Source organism: Oxyura jamaicensis, chromosome 1, assembly GCF_011077185.1.
Source record: "Oxyura jamaicensis isolate SHBP4307 breed ruddy duck chromosome 1, BPBGC_Ojam_1.0, whole genome shotgun sequence".
In the NCBI taxonomy this organism is placed as follows: Eukaryota; Metazoa; Chordata; class Aves; order Anseriformes; family Anatidae; genus Oxyura; species Oxyura jamaicensis.
The window spans coordinates 110,508,196-110,527,948 of record NC_048893.1 but is presented as its reverse complement, the minus strand read 5'-3'; the positions used below and the strand labels follow the sequence as shown (position 1 = coordinate 110,527,948).

At 39.3% G+C, this 19,753-nt stretch overlaps 1 protein-coding gene across 2 annotated transcripts in view; it reads left to right on the top strand.

Moving 5' to 3' along the window:
- Positions 1–6,215: 6,215 nt before the first annotated feature.
- HLCS (holocarboxylase synthetase) overlaps positions 6,216–19,753 on the top strand; it is a 129,635-nt gene continuing 116,097 nt past the window's right edge. Inside the window, exons 1-4 of one of the 2 annotated variants that reach the window (XM_035315754.1) lie at positions 6,216–6,438; positions 8,812–8,964; positions 14,502–14,664; positions 17,507–18,465. In XM_035315754.1, the coding sequence (XP_035171645.1) occupies positions 6,235–6,438; positions 8,812–8,964; positions 14,502–14,664; positions 17,507–18,465 (1,479 nt within the window). In that variant the 5' untranslated portion in view covers positions 6,216–6,234. Of the gene's footprint in view, positions 6,439–8,811; positions 8,965–10,768; positions 10,988–14,501; positions 14,665–17,506; positions 18,466–19,753 lie in introns of those variants that run through there. The other variant, XM_035315755.1, reaches the window with a different exon arrangement.

Here is a 19,753-nt window from a genome sequence, read left to right as displayed (position 1 = left end):
TGGCAGGCTGACTGCTTGTCTTGGCCTCTCAGCCCCTCCTTTATCTTAACTCCCAAAGCATACTTACCTAAAACAAACATGGCCTCAGGTAAAAGGAGAGAAATGTCCTTAATGAGTTTTCTTTTGACTCCTCCAAATAGTTCAAAGATACGGTTCTCACATGGCCAGGCTCCTGGTGAGAGCAGTTCTATAGAAACAAACTTTTTTATTAAGCTTAGTTAAGAAATCACATTGAATTATGTGTCCTTTGTCTTTCTGTTGATGTTTTACAAAATCCATATTTGTTCTTTTTGAAATATACAATGATTTACATTGTGTGTCTTGGGAATACTCATCAGCATCTACTCCTAAAAAAGTGTAACTGCAACTCGAAGAGAATTTTAAATATATATGAAAAAATTACAATGACTGAAGTTCTTTTCCATTTTCTAACTTCAAAGGAGAAAAAGATACCAAAAATCAGTGAAGGTGAGTGAGAGGATAGGCCTCATGACTTCCTCAAGGCTATTGGGATGTTCCTTTAATTTGCTTGCTATTTGATGGATGGAGAAGAAAGCTCATGCCAAGAAAGATTACTTCATCTTTTCAAAGATTAAGAGTTACAAATGCCATTGCTTTGAGGAATGTTTTATTTCACAATATGCAATATATGGTTTAAGCCTACAAAGAATGAATAGGAACAGACTTAGTCTAAGCTTCCTCCCTACTGTTTTCATTCGTACTAAGCGTTATTTGTTACCTATTACATTGTACGAGAACGATTTATTAACTGGTGGGTGACATTATCTGATTTTCATTGTTATGGTTCATTGCAACAGTTCACTTTGTTTCCTTTATTTCTCAGTTACTGCAGAGATGTGAGAGGATTATGAGAACCTAATACTGAATTCTCTTCCCACTGGTGCTGTTTACACATAGACATCAAAGAGAACAGATTGCACTCCCAAATATAATCAGCTTCTACTGTGAACTTTTTTCCCAGAGAGAAAATATAATTTTGTTTAGTGAACATGGAATGTCCATTGATTATTCGGTACGAATTAGATCCTTGAGCTGAAAAAGCCATCAAAACAATCACTTTGAGACGATGCTGGCAATTCTCTATGGGAGACATGTTCCTCCTACATGAGCCTTCGTGGCTCTTTTCCAAGCTGTGATACAGCAAAATGTAGCACACGTCCAGTCAGCAGGAAAGGGCAGGACTCACAGGTGAAGACCACTGGATATACTTGCTTGAAAGACATCATTTTCCTTTGTTATTACTCTGTATTAGAAGACATTCTGTATCTTCACTTTTTTTTTTTTTTTTTTTTTTTTTTTTTTTTCCCTTGAAATTAAGTTTTCCTTTTCCCAGCAGGAAGGAGTTTCAGTCAGATTTGAAAGACTGATTTTCCTATGTTGATGCAAGTTGAATAGCTGTGTTAGCTACTTGACTGCTAAAATAACAGCATTACAGAAGTACTTATGTTTTTGAAGTAGTCTTACGTAACATATTCTGGAATTTCATGTGTTGAGGACCAGCTTTTACATTAATTTTCCCCATTCTTTAAAACAGCCATTCTTGCTGTGACAAATAGACACAGTTTAAACTTAAAAGGTCAAAGCCATTAAATGCTGTTCTGGAAAGCACTGACTGGAACAGAGGACTCTGAGTCTAGCTCTACACCCTCCCATGTTTATATGCTGTGTAGTATTTGTAAATTTATAACTAAGTAAATAAGACTGCATTTGAAAGAAAAAAGTATATGCACAGTCTCTATAACTTTAAACATTTATGTATCAAAATCAGTACAATTATTGGAATGAAGAATGTAGTGATTAGTTTTCAAGTAACTGTATATTAAATAGCAGCATGGGTTCTAGGAAAAAAAAAAAAAAAAAGGCAAACTTCCTAAGTAACCTGAATTATAATTACATATTTTGCTGAATTACAGTCTTAAATATAAATATGTAATTTCATCAGCTTAGTTTTGTTTAGATCTAATTTAACTTGATAGCGGAAAAGGAAGTGTACATTACACAACTGATGTATATGGTCCCATTCTTGCAATCGGATCCATATGTGGGGATAATTGATTTATAGCTCTGGACAGGATCTGCCAACAGGGATATTAGTGCAGAATTAAAGCCTAAACTACTAAAGCATAGCTCTCTGGAATATGGAAAGTTACCATCAAATAAATCTGTTGATAAAGCCCTGCAAGACCAAATCTGTTCTAAAATTATTGAACCTACTATTTTGTTAATGAAGTCATAATGTAATCTAATGTAATCAGTAGGTAACATAGAAAAATGTAAGTTAATATTACATTGTTGTATTAATTAATTGAAGCATACATCTTTAACCGGTATTTTCATGGAAATCATTAGCTAAATTCAGATTACAGATATGTAGAAAATGGTTTAGTCCAGTAAAATATGAGCAACTGTATTAATGTTTGATCTCTAATTTCAAAGAAAAAGGAAAAAGAAAAAGAAACAAAAAAATAAAAGGAAAAAAGAAAAAGAAAAAGAAAAAGAAGAAAAGGAATACAAAAAAAAAAAAAAAAAAAGAAAAAAAAAAAGAAAACCAGTGGTTACTCCATTCATAGCTGTCTAATTTTAGGAATCATAGAATGGTTTGGGTCAGAAGGGACTTTAAAGACAGTCTAATTCCAAGCCCCTGCTATGGGCAGAGACACCTCCCACTAGATCAGGTTGGCCAAGGCCCCATCCAACCTGGCTTTGAACACCTCCAGGAATGGGGCATCCACAGCTTCTCTGGGCAACTAGTGCCAGTGACTCACCACCCGCTGAGTGAAGAATTTATTTCTTGTATCTATTCTAAATGTTCCCTCTTTTAGTTTAAAGCCATTCCCCCTTTTCCTGTCACTACACTCCCTGACACAGAGTCCCTCCCCAACTTTCCTGTAGACCTCTTTAGGTACTGGAAGGAAGAACTGCTTTACTTTTTGCAATATACTTATTTTAAATATGAGGTGCTGCATTTGGTGAAGAACACTTCACAGAATGAGAAAACACTGATTCTGTTACAAGTACTTGTCTATTTCTGATGGAAACCTGTTTTACTCAGTTTTCTCATGAAAGCATTTATGCATTTGCAAGAATAAATAATATCCAACATGAATTGGATAGGTCCAGGATTCATGTTGGTTCTAAAGCATTTATAGTTTTAAATAATACCTGGTGTTAAACAACATAACATGGGCATTTGTAGCCATTAAGAGCATGCAAAGCTCCTCAAAAATAAATTGTTGGAAAAGTTCTCATGGGACAGGGAAGAGGAAGAAGCAAAGTAATTTACAAAGTACAGCAAAGCCAGTCTCATAATACTCATTATAAAGTTAAAAAGAGAGAGAGAGAGAGAAATTCTTCCATTTTGGGGTTTCATGGTAGACTTGACCCCCATGTTCTGAGTCTTTTGGGAGCCTTCCCACATTGGCTTTTTAAAGAGCCTAAAGAGACTTAACCCCTTTACCCTGAAATTGGCCCATCTGTCTCATTTAAGGGTGGGGATTCCCCCAGACTACAGGCAGAAATTCAGAATTTAGTCTATGCCTTTTATTCAGGGTTTACCTAATTCTCTTTAAACAATTTCATGTCTGTGTGCGCCTGTGTTCTGCATCTTGCAACATTTTTCTGTAATCTATTCCCTCTGACAAACATGCAAGAGTTCTGGGAAGTCTAAGAGCTAATATTACTCACTGTTTATTTTCAAGGCTTCCTTCCCCCCTCCTTTATGGAGAAACTGATTGACATAGTTATTTTAGAATATCTATTTTAGTAAACTTCCTAGTGCGTAAATGGCCTTGACTTTATAATAATACAAAAAGAATGTTTCCCAATATAAAATTCCTAACCTTTTAATCAGAACCTGTCGCAATTAAGTCTAAGTTACACTATGACAGAAATTTGAACACCTACAGCAATGTTATAGGTTCAAATTATTCTTACTGAGAATGTTCCAACATCTCACTGTCTTAAAATGGTGACTGTTTTTGCCTATATATTGTTCTGCTTTAGATTCCCTTCTATCATGAAGTTTTGATTCATTTTTCTCATGTATTCATAAACCTTTGCAGGGTAAAGCAACCTTAAAAAAAAAAAAAAAAAGGAATCAAAATATAGTTGACAGCATTCAATGCTGTCATTGAATACTGAAGGATTAAACAAAGTATGTTCCTCATCGTGCAAAGGTTATATAAACAGTTGTGTTTTGCAGTGTGCTCTGAAGGTCAGCAATGCATGGGCTGTTGAACTGTTAGAGAGAAAGTGAATTCCAAAGCTGAGGGCTTTCTTTAGAGGCTGAACACTTAGCTTGTTTTCTTTCTTTTGATGTGCCTGTGTAAGTATTTTGACTTCCTGCAGAAGATAATCTACACAAAGAAACAGTGCATAATGCAAAGTTAGAACCACTAGAGACTTAGTTTCTCTCTCTGTAGAATATGTACAGGATATAGTAGCGATAAGGGTGATACTTCTTAAGCTTGAAATGGAGGAAGGGAATTATTCAAATTATTTGACATTCCAACAGAAACTGTCGACTGTTTATGCCATGTGTTGTAGAAATCAAAATTATGTCAGAGATTCCTGTCATTTTGGATAAGCTTCTGCTGTGGGTGCAGATTTAAAGAAATAAAATTGTCTGTCACGGTACTAAAAATGCCTGCCATAGTACTGGTGGTGTTTTTTTGATATTGATACCCACGCCAAACTGTGCATGGCTGATTTGTTCCTTGTTTATCTACAATGCTACTGTGGCGTTGCTGGAGATGCTTTTGGGAAACTGTGATTTTAGAACACCTCTTTTAGTAAATTTCTGAGAGCATAAAAGGCCTTGAGTTCAGAATAATAAGCTACAACTGTTTAATAATGATGTCACTATTTTTTTTTTTTTTCCAGTTTTCCTCTTATTTTTCTTCTACTCACTAAATAGTCACCAGGATCAGACCGATACATATTCTTTTTACAGAACTCAATTATACCACTATACGAGGCCTTTCACATAAAATATAATAATTATTTATTAATTTACATGCATAGACATACGGGATGAGTAGTGGATACGTTGTGTAAGTTGTTTACTGCTTCCTCCTTAGTGGCAAGTTGTGTCTGTAGCACACATGACACATGCCCATCATACAGGTTTATTCCCCAATACACTCTTCACTCCTGGTTCAATGACCGGCCCCTCAGAACAGTGATTTCAGGTTTCTTATGTGGTGAATCCAATTGAATTAAACGAAATCAAGTGAAATCAAACGTGTCAGCTCGTGTCTGCTTTGCCCTCTGGTGGCTATCTGTATGTGCGGGACCTGATGTCCGGTGTTTTTCCTGTGTTTGTGACCGGAGACGCTGCTCCCACGAGATGCAACGGACCCTGAAATAAGGTTGAGTGGCAAAGCAGAATCAGTTCTTGAGGAAGAGAAAATTCATTCCATGTTTCTGCATGGAAACTAGCAATAAATTTGGCTGTTACTGTTTTGTCTACTGCGTATACTTTCATACAACTCACCCAACACACCTGACAGGTGAGGAAACATATTCCTATAGCAGAAACATGAGTCTAGCCCTCTGAACTGCGTCTATAGTGTAATGTGTGCATGGCAGAGCCCATAACCCACAACACTAAACCACTAAATACTTGCTTTCACCGCAAAACATTGTTCACGTGGACAGTGTTGACTTTGGAGAGCAGGAGCTGAATGATTCCTTGGGGAATTGGGTCAGAACGGGTCAAAATACTTGGGAAGCGCAGATAGTAGTGTCTACTCCCCATTGCTCACTCCACAGGAATTTTGTAACAATTCACACCACACAAAAACACAATCCAGGCCGCTACTTAATTTAATTGTGTTTAAATATTTTCTTTTCCCTTGTTTCAAACTTAGTTTTGTCTTTCAGGCGGCACCGCATCCCCTCAACCGCCCCTGACGGACACCCCTCGAAGCAGGAAGCGCGAGGGGCGGCCGTTACAGCCCACCCCCAGCGGGCCGTTAGGCCAGCGCCGCCATTTAAAAGGGGCGAGGCGGCAGGCGGGCAGCCAATCGGAGAGGGGGAGGGAAGGGTGGGAGGGGGAGAGGCAGCCAACGGGGGTGGGCGTGTCTAGGGGCGTGTCTAGGGGCGTGGCCCCGCCCGGCGGTTGCCGGCCGTTGGTGGCCGTTGGCGGGGCGGGGCGGTTGGAGGCGGGAGGAAGGGGGGCGCCCGCGGCGGGGGGGGGGGCGCGCGCCCGCCATGCTGATCACGCTGTGCTACCTCTACCTATGGGCGCGCTGGGGGCCTTGCTCGGCCGCGCTCATCCGGCGCACCGTGCGGCGCCTGCACCGCTCCCGCTGCTCCTTCACCTTCTGCTGCCGCTGCTGCCGCCGCGCCGCGCCGCCCGACGAGCGCGTGTGCCTCAGGCTGGGGAACAAAGTCTTCTTCACGGACGAGGCGCAGGTAAACCGAGGCGCGGGGACCGGGCGCTGCGCTGCGGGGCAAGGCGAGAGGGGGGGGGAGCGGCCGCGCCGGCAGCGCCCTCCCCAAGCTAAAATAATCACAAATAAATCATCAAATATCGCCTTTTTCTAAGGAGCGGGTTTCATCCCGCGTCAGAGAAGTAGTGGCAATCTCAGACTCCCAGGAAAAGTTAACCGCTTGTTAATTGATGCTTTCTTAAAGCTCTTAAACTGCTTCTCGTTCCTGAAGTAGCTTCTCTTCAGTCCTCGCACACTAAACACTTCTTTTTTTTTTCTGTCAGTATTTATGCAGACTGACTTTACAAGCTTGTCAGTTTATTTGTGCTTTGGGGAGTTAGGAAACCCTGCAGAGATCCGTTTTTTTTTGTTTTTTTTTTTTCTTGAAGTTTGGCATAAAATCAGGGCTCTTATTCAAAACATACTCACCCCTTCAAAATATACTCTGAAGCTTCTCTTATTCAAAACGTATTCTCCCCTTCAAAATATGCACTGAAAGTTCCCAGTCGCATATGACTCTGAGTCCCCGCGTGAGACGCCTGCCACCTTACACCTCGGTCGTGTGACACCCAAGGGCTCTGACCTAATGGCATTACGGATAGGGGCGGCATCATCCCCAAACACTGTGAAGAGAAAAAGGTTAATTCTCATGCTTTCTCGGCTTCTAGGAAGCTAGCTGAGCTAGTTTGCTTTCTAAGTAGGCGTAACTGCCTCTGGGCTGCAGTCAGTAACTTCCGTAAGATAAGATAGCTGCGGTCGTAAATGGTAACCTGTCCAGTGTTTTTGTTTGATCTGTAGACAAATTGGATGCTTAAGGTAGTATAAAGCTTCATCAGATCAGTTCACTTTCCTGTGGAAGGTAGCAGTGTTTGCTCTTGCAGCTTCCATGCTCTGTGAAGCAGGTCGGTTGGGCAGTCTAGCCTGTCTGTCTATCCCCTATAATTTTAGGTCTTCAAGCAAGACTTAATATTGCACTGTTTTCATTTACATGTGGAGCGATGTATATACATGCAGCATGTTCAAAGGCAATCCGTTCTTACATTTCTACATAAAGTGACTGAAGGCATACAAAACCTATTTCTAGCATAGTGGTACTGAAATAACTATTTATTTTCATGTTTGTTGCTTTTAAAATATGGCAGAAGAATAAAGTTCAGTGCAATATCTGTGTAAAATTTGACGTAAGATGATATGGGAGCAGATTATTTATTGAGAATTGCTGAGGTTATTAACGCTGTTGTTTGGTATAGTGATGCCAGCTATTGAGCTTTATTTGCTTCTTGATGAAGATGAGTGAGAGAACAATTTTTATAATTTAATGAAGAAAAGTGCTTGCCCAAATGTCTGCTAAGTGGATGGACTACCTTAAGGGCAAACTTCCTCTGAATGATTTATTTCTTTAAGTTTAGAGTTACATGCTGAATGAATTACTTAGGTGCTAGTACATGAAGATTTAATACTTGTAAAAAGTACCCTTTCCTTTTATTTCAAATCATTTTTTAAGATTAGGAATTTGACATAGTTCTTAGGAGGCTATACCCGTCAACAAAATATAACTGTTGTTATGTAACTGGCTTTAGGAAAGACATCCTAAAACTTGGTAAGTTAGGTAAATTAGGTATCCTAAAAATTAGACCCATGTAATGTATGGTTCTTTGGGTCATTTGTGGCTCATGGGCTGATTTGCTCTTTTGGCAGTGTATATTATTTGGCTGTGGGACAGAAGGTTTCCTGGAGGACTGTTAACCGACTAGAATGAAAGCTGCCTGCAGTGCTAGCCAGACAATGGCACTGGCGCTGTCCTGACGGACTGCCCAGGCAGGCCATGCGTTAAGACTGCTTTCTCAGCCCCTGCCAAGGAGCTGGCAGCACTCTTGTGCCATCAAGAACCAGAACCAAGGCAGCAGGGCCATGGGTTTGTGTAGCCACGGGAGAAAACTGAAGGAAGGAGGAGGCAGGGTGGATTGTAGTGTGGATAGGAGAGGATTGGGTCGAATGAAGGATGCTGCAGATGGCAGAGTCCAGTGGCAAACGGCTCACAAAAGTCATGGTGCAATGGCACATCAGTGGCCCACTCAGTTGTGTACTCCTACGGCAATGCTGACAGCTGGAATCCGGATTGGCTTGAAAGCTTGGGTTGTCACTTTTTATTTTACTTTAGACATGTTCCTGCTTAATGATTCAGACCTTGTACCCCTTTTGGTCCTCATGGGAAGTTGTTTTCCTCATGGCATTACAGAGAGTGTTCATGTTAAGCTGAAGGGTCAGATTTGAATTTGGGCTGGGGATAATTTAGAAAAGAATTATTAAATCAGATGTTCCATATAGACTTATTTTTCTTTCCTGTTTCTTTCAGCTCCTTGATGATTTAAACAGATGGAGTCTACTTCTCATTTCTCCTTTTATTTATCCTGATAAATTACTGGAAGCAGAACATATAGCTTTTGTGACAGAAAGCATTTCAGCTCAGACAGATAACTTGCAGAAAGTACCTGTCTCTTCAAAAGAGGTAAGCAGTGCTCTTTGTTTCTTGTGAAGAAAGTAGTATGGAGAAATCATTTGGTAGGCATAACTCTGAAATGCTTGAAGTACACAAATCAATGGCAGATAGATTTTATACGTTTATAATGTTTTTAGGAATAAAAATATAAGCTATTCATTAAACTTGATCACTTAATACTTTAGTTCTATTTTATACTTCAAATAAACCCATAAGCATTTTCCTGAGTGGTTTGTTTTTGTAGCACATTTCTCTGTCTGTGGACGGAAAGTGCAGAATTCTGTCATGATTGGGTGAAGCATATATGGTTATATATGTTGAACAGGAAAAAACAGCTCAAGAGCTGTCATACTAAAGTAGATCATAAGTCCATTTATCTCAGTATGTTGTCTCTGACACTAGCTGAAGCAAATGCCAAAGTAAAAATACACAAAGCAAGCATGTTATGATTTCCAAAAAGTTCTTCAAGTCTCAGACCAAGTGTAAAATGTTGCAATTGAAATGGGAACCTCTCTTGGAAGCTTCCATCCATTGTGATTTATAAATACAAGTTTGGTGCTATACATTTGGATAATTTTGTCAGAGTCTATAGAAGAAAGGCCCAAATCAGTTCCTTTCTTTTCTATGAAATGCAGGGGGGGAATGTCAGTACTTCTTGTTTGCAAACTTATAAATGGTGTTTGACCTTCAATGAATAATACTGACAAAATGTTCTTGAGGCACCCAGAGATATAAATTAGACTAGTACTGAAATCCTTATGACAAGCATACTTAGAAAATGTTCACATCCTAGATGCTTAGAAATCTTAAAGTTCCTTTACTGTGCTGAAAGACATGGATTTAAGAGATGATGTTCTAAAATTTGACTTACTGTGTGTATATATAGCATCTCTGAATGAATTACGCATTAATAGTAGTATCCAGACCCTAACAAAGCTTACTATGAACTTGAGACAACTTATTTCTTCCATAAGTTTTGTTGTTCTAGTAACTTTTTCCTCAGATGAGGAATTTTTGCTGCCCAGGTGTCTCAGTTTGGATGCAGGTCTGAATGGGAAGAAAAGTTGTAAGTCAAAGCAAAAGACAAATTTGATTTTTAGGGAAGCAAAAGTGTTGACTGCGGTACAGGTTGCCTGAGATCCTTCCTAAGGCAGCCTGTTTTTGCATGCTGTACGCTCTCCCTAGTGAAAAAAACAGAATGGACTGTACTGCGTACTGAAAAGGGAAGATATGAAAAGACATGCATGCTAGGATATCTCTGGGGAGACAGCAGTAAAACATCTGGCCTGATCACCGAGACAGACAGAGTGCTCTCTAATTTTATGCTATGCTACAAGCTAGGATCCCCAGCTGGAGGGAGTCAACAAGGTGTCTTCCTGAACAGTCCCTACTCAGCACCCCACAGGACCATCTGTCTTCCTTCCTTTCTGGCATCATGTTGCCAGGCCCTTTTTGTTGTTAAAGGAAACCTGTCACATCTGCAAGTGGCAGTGGCTCATCGGCTCCCCTGGATGAGGAACATGCATTTACCAGGCAGCTTGTTCTGAGAGATGATCCAAAGCACTCACTGCTGGAGTGAACACTGAGAACAGAGTGGATGGTAAATAGACTTACCTAACTTCAGTACAGGAACAGAAGGACAGATCTGGAATGGGCACAAATCCAGATGTGCCTGCAATCCAATTTTTAATACCTTCACCTTCCACGTAGGCCTCTGAATGGAGAACAGAGCATGCTTTTGGAACGTGTTAGTCTTTGCCCTCTAGAGGAATGATGTCCAAGTAAAGTGCCAGATCAGGCCAGATCATTATCTCTGTGCTACATCAGGCCATATCATTATCTCCATGAAGATCGGACTGTGAGGACTAGAAGCACTGAAAGCTTGTTGAGAGCTCCGAGACTTTTTCTGCAGAAGCCTTCTGACCCTGGTCCAGCTGGCTTTGTATTTCCTTGGAGCACATAGGAAGTAGCCACAATAGCTATTTTGTAGATGGTTTTGTTGCCTTTGATTTAAGTCCGAGGAATCATCCAGGTTGGTTCTGATTGTGGGAGATAAACTAGACAGGATGCCTGTTGTGCTCCCTAAGTTGTCTCAGAGGCAATGTGGTGTGCTGGGCCAACTCAAGGCTGAGGGAGGGTGGTGGTTTTTTTTTTTTTTTTTTTTTTTTAAATTATCTTTATTTATTTATTTTTCATTCTCATAACAGGTCTACAAAAGCAACATCTGGGTTGAAGCTCTCTTGGGGTTTGTTATTGGGTAGAGTTGTGGGTTGTCTTTTTTTAATCTTGTTGATTTTTGTTTGCATTTTCTTTAGAATGAAAATTGTTTGCATTCTTCTATAGACATTAATATTAATGAATTTGATTTATACAGCTCAAAAGCAATAGTCCAGACAAAAGACTGAAACTAAAGAGGGAAAGAACTGCTGTTTTGTTTTGTTTATTATTATTCTGTGTACATGTCACTTCACTAGAAGTGCTTTTAATTCTGCTACCTCTGGCAGCCAGCTGTCAACATAGACAGGGATTGAAAGAACAGATTGTTCCTGTGGCCTACAAGAATTTCTAGAGAGAAAGGCTGTTATTTGTACAGCAATCGGTGATCTGTGACTGGTTTCTGCTGAAACTGGGGTGGATCTAGAAAGCAGGAGTATAAAGAAATCCTCATCTCATAAGAGCAAGCCTTTCATTTTGTATTCTGACGGAATTTTGATGAAGAAGTAGAAAAACTTGCCAGGTTTGAAAATGCTTTCTGAGGACTTTTGTACATTGTGGATTGTTGCATGAGCAGGATTCCAGGTCATATGTCTTGGCAGCAGCCTAACTTTGTGAGGTTCTTTTGTGTATTTACTTTATTTGCGTTCAACAGCAATAACTACTTTTTGTTGTTACTTGTTATTCTGTCTAATGTTTTACTTGGTGCCATGAAAAACGGTAAAAGCCTCAATATATCCTCACGGTTTACAGGTGATATAGGTGTTAGCCACTTGTGCGTGTTCTCTGGGTAAGAAAGGATATCTAAAGGGTATCTTAAAAGTGGTGTGAGTCTCTTACCTTCCATCACAGGGGTAGCCCAAAGTCGTATGCTGAAGAAAAGAGAGAGGGTTATAGAAGACTTGAAGGACATGAAGAGAAGAAGAGAGAAGGGTGAGAAAGGTTAGATGCTCTTGAGTGTCTAAGAATGGTTGACCTCTTGCTGAATTCCTGGGCAAAGAGACATGGCAGCTGCATAGCTCTTGGAAAAAATCTGGTCCAGAACAGTGGTATGTGCATGTGTCTGTGATGTGGATTAGAAGAAGCACTTCTGGTCTTAGAGAAAATCTGATATCAGAGAGCTTCATGCAGGTTGTGACTAAAAGTTTCATGTTTCATAGCCTGTCCTCTTCCCTGGGGTCTGACCTAAGACTTTTATTATTATTCTAGTTGCCCCAGACATGATATCAAGAATTTGATTGGAATAGAGTTGATTTTCTACCTAGAGTGTTGTATGATGCAGTGGTTTGGATTTTTGATGACAATAGTGGTTGTAACACATTGATGTTTTAGTTGTTGCAGAGCTCATGCAGAGTCAAGGACTTTTCAGCTTATGCTGCCCTGCCAGTGAGGAGGCTGGGGGTGCACCAGGAGCTGGGGGGGACACAGCCAGGACAGCTGGCCCAAGCTGGCCAGAGGGATGTCCCTTATGACATGGTGTCATGCTCAGCAATAACAGCTGAAAGAAGGAGGAAGCTGGGGATGTTCAAAGTGATGGCATTTTTCTTCCCAAGAAATATTAGGCGTGATGAGCACCGCTTTTCTGGAGGTGTCTGAATGTCTGTGTGCTGATGGGAAGTAATGAATGAATTGAATTCCCTGTTTGCTTTTTTTTTTTTTTTTTTTTTCAGCTTTTGCTTTACCTAGTAAGCTGTCTTTATCTCAACCCACAAGTTCTCACATTTTTACCTATCTGATTCTCTCTCCCATCCCACATGGGGAGAGAGAGAGAGAGTGGCACTTAGCTGCCTGCTGGGTTTAAAACACAGCACAGGGGAAGGGAGGCATTTCTGACTTCTCCATAGAGAACCTATCACTGAAACTAGAGCTGCCAAAGTGTATGTTTTACATATACTTGGTAAGATTTTAGAGTGACAATGAATTTGGTTTTGGTCTTATCCTCAGAATCATGAGGGAAAGTAACAGGGCAGTAGTGTACTACTGACTGTAGGTCAGTCCTTTATGCTGTGAACGTCAATGCAATGCTATGGGAGTAGATAATCAATTTAATAAAAGAGGAGGAAGCCAGTATCATAAATCTATCATTACACGTTAGCTACCAGCGATCACAGATTGCTAACAGTTAGCAGTAGGCTCTGAGAGTAATACCCCTTATGACTACAACTGGATACTTCCATTTCAGCTGTGGACTACACAGCTGGGAATCTCTTCCATCTGGAAAGTGACAGCGTTGTTCAGGACATCACTCAAGGCAGTCAGTTGGTGGTAATTCTGGATGATTTGGTCACAAATTTCCCCAGTGACAGTGGGGGGAAGTCTGACTGATGCTCCAACTGCAGTGATACAAGTCTATCAGGGGCTAGTATAGGTATCTTCCAGAAGCAGATGTTGTTTTTCTTCAGAACTGGTTGATACCACTGTGCCCAGAAATACATCCTGTAACTTTGAGGCTGGTACAGAATCGTACAGATGACCTTTCAGGTCCTAGAAGTAGAAACTCCAGGGGAGGTTTAGGTTGGAAATTAGGAGACGTTTCTTCTCAGACAGGGCAGTCAGACACTGGAATGGGTTGCCCAAGGGAGGTAGTAGAGTCACTGTCCCAGGGGGTGTTTAAGGAAAGGTTGGACCTGGTACTTATGGACATGGTTTAGTGGGTAACATTGGTAGTAGAGGGGTGGTTGGACCAGATGATCTTGGAGGTCTTCTCCAACCCTAATGATTCTATGAAATTCATTGTTATTGCTTTAACCAGTGAGTGGTCATTATGTCTGGGACCTGAGTGATACAACTGTCATGAATTTGAGGGCTGGTGTTCACCAGCTTTGTGTTTTGGTGTAGCTGGTTTGAAGCTATTACTTGCTCTTGTATTTCAGAATTTGAGTTTGACCTGTATGTTAAAGCATGCAGCTGACCTGATGGCTTTACAGTTACACTGGAAAGTCGTTGTCTAAACCACTACAACTGTGTAGTTTGGGTTTCACAAACCTTCTCTGAGCAGCTGATCCCAAGATTGTAATTTTCGTAACGCCTTTCTGGAGAGCAAAATTTTTGATGTATATGAGCAACTTGAATCTTTTACGCTTACTTAATGCTTCTGATAAAATAACAAAATTATGTCTGGTAATTAAAATCACCAGTTGTGCTTTTTTGGTTTGGGAACGTCCCTTTGTTAGCTCTGCCTATTGATGTGATGCTTTTTAATAGCAGAATCCCTAGGGAAGGAAGGGCAGTTTTACTTGCAGTTCATCTCACAGAAGCATTATACTGTTGGTATTCTGATATTTTGCTGTAACATTTTTAAGCTGAAAAACATGTGTATGATTTATTCTTAGGTTGTGAAGTGGTCGGACTATTGTTCACCATTGGCCTATAAACCTGGGGAACCTTATAAATTAATTGCTGAAGCAAGTGTAGATAATTTCAGTAACCTTGGAATAGCATTCATGGAAGACAGGCTTCAAATGGATAATGGAATGGTGCCACACAAGATTGTTTGTAAGTATGTTTGTAAATTGTGTTTTTAATGGTAAAACATCTTTGTTTTATAGCTATTTTAGGATTGTACATGTCGTCTTCATACCTACATAAGTAAACATGCTTTTATTTTTGTGCAGTGTTTTCTTCCTGTTGTCATTTTAGGCATTTCATCACTCCTGTACTGTCATATTTTATACTGAATACAGTCAAATATAGAGATTGTTGAAAAGTAAGACCTCTTTTTGATTGAGTTTCTTTCTACAGAACGTGTTATGAATACAGCAACAAAAATAACAGAAACATAGTTCAAAGATATTGGAACTAAAAAACATTATTTTTTTTTTCCTGTAATGCCTCATAAGCTACTGCCTATAATTAACCTTAGTACGATGATATTCTTGAGTACCCAAGATGGTATTTTTCCCTTTTGCAAATATGCATGAAAGTATAAGCATCACAATGGTGAAGTTGGAAAATACTGTTTCTGTAAATTTTGCCTGTTATATTAATTGATCTATTTGCAAAAATTACAGAAGGTTTTAGTCAAATGTTCCCTTTTCAGTTTTGAAATGAAAGTATCTTCAAAGATAAACACAGTTGGAGAACAATTGCTCTAAACTGAGCATCTTCATTCACTGAGAGAAAAGAGCTTACATGCTTTCTAAAAAGATGGAAAGAAATAACCAGGGAAAGGAGGATTGACTTTTGAATTTTTGGTGGATGGTTTATTTCTTTTAGGAAGTAATTTTAATGTTATCAAAGCTATTAGCAATCATGCACTCATTAGCTTAATAGCTTCAGCTAAGGTAGGGAGGAAGTTAGGGCAAATCACACACAAGGACAAGTAGTAGCAGTGGTTCCATTTGTAATACTATACTTAAATAGAATTAATACTATAATACTATAATACTATAATACTATACTTAATAATATAATATAAATATAAATACTATATAATACTATAATACTATACTTAAATAGAATTAAATAAATTGTCTGAGGTGTGGGAAGTCCAAGGTTCACCTCTCTTTCCTTTGTGAAAGTTGAACGTTTGTTTCCAGCATGGTTCTAATACAGACTGCATATCAGTACATTCTAGGGTATTCTGAAATGGTGGGCTCTCTGTAAGTAGTTCCATTTTTTTTTTCCTTCAACAATAGTCTTGTTTCTTCTCCAGTTGTGCCTTCTCATCTCTCATCTGTGTTGATCAGACTGTGGGTTCATGAGGTCACATACAATAATACAATGATTTGGGCTGCAAAAATCCCTCTATAGCCCCTTACTCTCACCACAAAATTGAGAGAAAAAGCTTTTTTTTTTTTAATTTTTTTTTTTTTTTTTTTTAAAAACTGTAGATTATAGTGCATTGGCACAAGCCAGGGAATGGCGAAGTCAAGAACAACTAGCTAGGGAGCAAGCTGGCAGGAATATGAGGAATATGCTGGCAAATATACCTGGCATGAAACTCAGTCTCCTCTTGGTGCTGTTTTGAAAAAACATTCATGCATGCATGCAGGGGATAGAAGCTGGGATAGCTTCCCGAGAGTCATGGAGAGCCACTTTTCGGGTTCATTTTGCTTCAGGTACTATGTGCATGCTAAAACTGCTTCAATAGAGACTGATGGAGTTTCTTGATGGAATAAGATCATGGTAGCTGTGAAATTCTCGGGTATGCAACTCATATTTCAAATTTTCACTCCAAAGTAGGCAAAGGGGTGTAGATTCAAAGGATTTCAAGTGTTCTTAAGTGAAGAAAGTAATTGAATTTGGATCTGATGTGTTGTATGCCAGTGGTCTATTTTGTTAATCTACTTTCTCACTGAATTTATATAAGAAATCAGAAACAACAACTTAGTAAGTTTATTTGGTCTTGTGGGAGTGGAGAGGGATTCAGTCAAGTTTTGCTTGCTTTGATTTGAAATATTTCCATGGCTCAGAAGTTGAAAGAAATCATTTACCATATGGAGAACAATTTTTCTCTCCTCTTTCTCAGTTTGTTCTACAAGTTTTAATAACAATAGGCATCATTGCCCTTCTTTCTCATTTGTACTTGCCAGAAATTGTTTATCTCTGCATTTCCGTTCAGGGGGGAATGGAGAGCTTAAACCTTCCAATTTATGTTTTCCCTGGATTTTTAGCTCACATCTTTCTGTGGCTGGTTATGTCTCCCTTTCTGCGGATTGGAAGGAGTTCAGCAATTCAGATGTTTCTCCTCCCTTTCTTACTTGTGCAAAACTTTATTTTGCTGCCTACAGCAATGCAAGAGACATAGCTCAGTGTTTCCATCTTACCCAATATCATCACTTGAATAGCTTATTTCAAAATAGTTTATTTCAAAATAACAGCAAGCAATTTTCCACCCTACCCTCCTTAAGAGACCAGTATTTTTCCAAAGGTACTTCCCTTGCTTCATTTTGTACTTTTTTTAGTCATGGACAAAATAATATAAGCTGACAAGCTGATGTGCTTATGTGAAAACCTCCTTCTCTTCCTCCCATAGACTACTTTTCTGCTAAGAACATGTCTGGATCACATACGGTAGCTGTCAGGTTTTATTTTTGTCCAAATATTTGTGTACTTCCAACGAATGTTAGTGTTTATTTAAATGTTCCCTGTATATGACAAGTACTATGCTCTGTCAGACTTTACCGAAATTAATAATAGAGTAAATAACATGTTACGAGTGCAAATGTTTAATATTCAAAGGGATAGGGTTTAGTATATCAGACTAGTGGAATTCTTAGTATTCTAGATAATTGTACTGAAATTAAACCTAGATCCTGCTGGCATGGTGATATTTGCTATAGATCTATTAATACAATTTTTATAACTCCTTTTTCTTATCATTTAACTCTTCCAGCTGTCCATTTACAGGAATCTACTCTGAAGGAGTTGACGCAGGTGGCACCATCTGTAAATGAGATGAGTAGAAACAGTACACAGATGAATGAAGCAACTCCTACTGCTACTCTTGGGACTACTGCTAAATCAAAGTTAGGAGTAGTTGAGTCTGTAGGACAAGGTGATCCAGAGGCAGAAGAGAAATCCAAGCTAGAGAAAGAAAACGAGTATGAAGATGAATCCAACAGACTATCTGACAAAGAGACAGGCTTTGGAGAGCATCATCACTTGCATCTTTCCAGCTGTCATGAATGTCTGCAACTTGAAAACAGCACTATTGAATCTGTCAGATTTGCCTCTGCGGAAGACATTCCAGAACTTTCTGACCATTGCAATAGCAAACTGGAAGAGAATGGTGGTGATTGTCTGGCAACAGGAATGAAGAGAGTAAACCTTGCTGGAAAGCCCCCTAATGTGTTGATTTATGTTGGTTCTGAAACTGCAAAAGTGGAATTTGACCAAGTAAAATCAATCCTCCTGGAATGCATCGATGCAGACAACTACACCATCTACCAGCTGCATGAGGAACAAGTTCTGAAAGCTCCATGGATTGATAATGCACTGCTGTTGATCATTGCCACAGAGGAGCCTATTTCTGACAAGAACCAAGAACAATTTATGAAGTTTTTATCTAAGGGTGGAAAGATTCTAGGGTTTTCTTCCTCGTTTACATTTGGTGGTATACAAATAAAGAGAATAGACGAACTGAAGAAGACCATTCATGAATTAGTTGTCTCTAAAACTGACAGCACTGAGGTTAAGTTAAATCTTTTGATCAGTGGCTGTATTTTTGAAGAAGTAAGGAAGGAATGTAACAGCAAAGTGAAGCCATTGAGTCATTTAAATAATGCCGATAAAGATGTAGTTATTGTTCATCTGCTTTATGGAGACAATGGAGGAGAAGCCATCCTTTCTCAGGTACTGCGTATGCAAAAGCATCGATTTGCACATTGCTACACAATGTTGTGGTATGCTAAAAAAATTCACTGGTTCTTATTGCGTGGTCTTTGGGATGCTTTCAAGGGGCAAGTATGGATGGATGTCTTGGTGAATGTACAAGGACTTTGAATACAGAATGGTTTCCAATTGATCCCTGGGAAGCTTAAAGAAAGATAGAAAATGTCACTGTTGTTCCAGTTCCTTGTCTTCCCAATGTAGCCATGAACATGTAGGTCATGCATGATCATAGTGGGTGGCAGAGGAGATAGCAGATATGCATAGTAAGGAAGCATCTTCAAGAGCAGAGCTATCCTTTTGGAAGTTGCACGGTGATAAAGCTGTGCACTGCGCAGACTTTGGAAGATGAGAACAGGCAAAGCAGAGTTGTTAGTGTACTCAGGGTGAAAGGTTATAATGGCAACATAAAAATAGACTTCCATACAAAAATATGATTTATGGTGAAGTAGAAAGTCAGAAGAGGAAAGAAAATAAAACTCGCAAGAAACGTTAAAGAAGTCTCCTCCTAAGTTTTAGGGTTAAGGTAGACAACCCCTTTGGAAATCTGAGAGTAGCAAATGAGAAAGTCCCAGCCTCTATCATTGTTGCATACTGCATACCCCAAAACTACTGTTCAATTTCTTGCTTGAACAAGTAACTATAATAAAGATTAGTCTGAATAGCCCTGGAATGCCACTGCTGATTTAGCTCTGCTGGTACTGTTTTGCTGATATTGTTACTCTTTTCTCAGTTCTGTTAGTATCTTAGTGCTGTGAATGAACTGAATGGTTTCATGTTTTCTTTAGCAGTGTTCTGGCTACAGATAATTTCTAGACAGCTGGTAGGTTCACGGTGTTGGCCTTGCTGGTCTTTCAGATTAAAAACAATGACAGGAAAAACAAAAACACTTCTATGTATCTGGAATGTATTTCTTCTATTTACAATCAAAATTGAAACTAAAAATGTAAATTAATTAACCTTTTTTTGACTTCTAAAGGTAGACAAGTATGTTTCAGTCAGTAATATAAGCTTATGTATTCTCTGAGGGTAGAGGAAAGGTCTGGTCAGCTGGAAACACTTTTTTTTAATTTGTTTCCAGACTCTTCTTTTGCCCTTTAAAGTTTGAATTTTTAACATTGTGCACCTAACAAATATCTCAGAGCCCTTGGGGATGGAAGGGAAAAGGTATACAAATGAGCCAAAATCTTTTTAGCTCCACTGAAGAATAATAACATCCCAACAACTAGGTAGCTCTTCAGCAGTAAGGTTT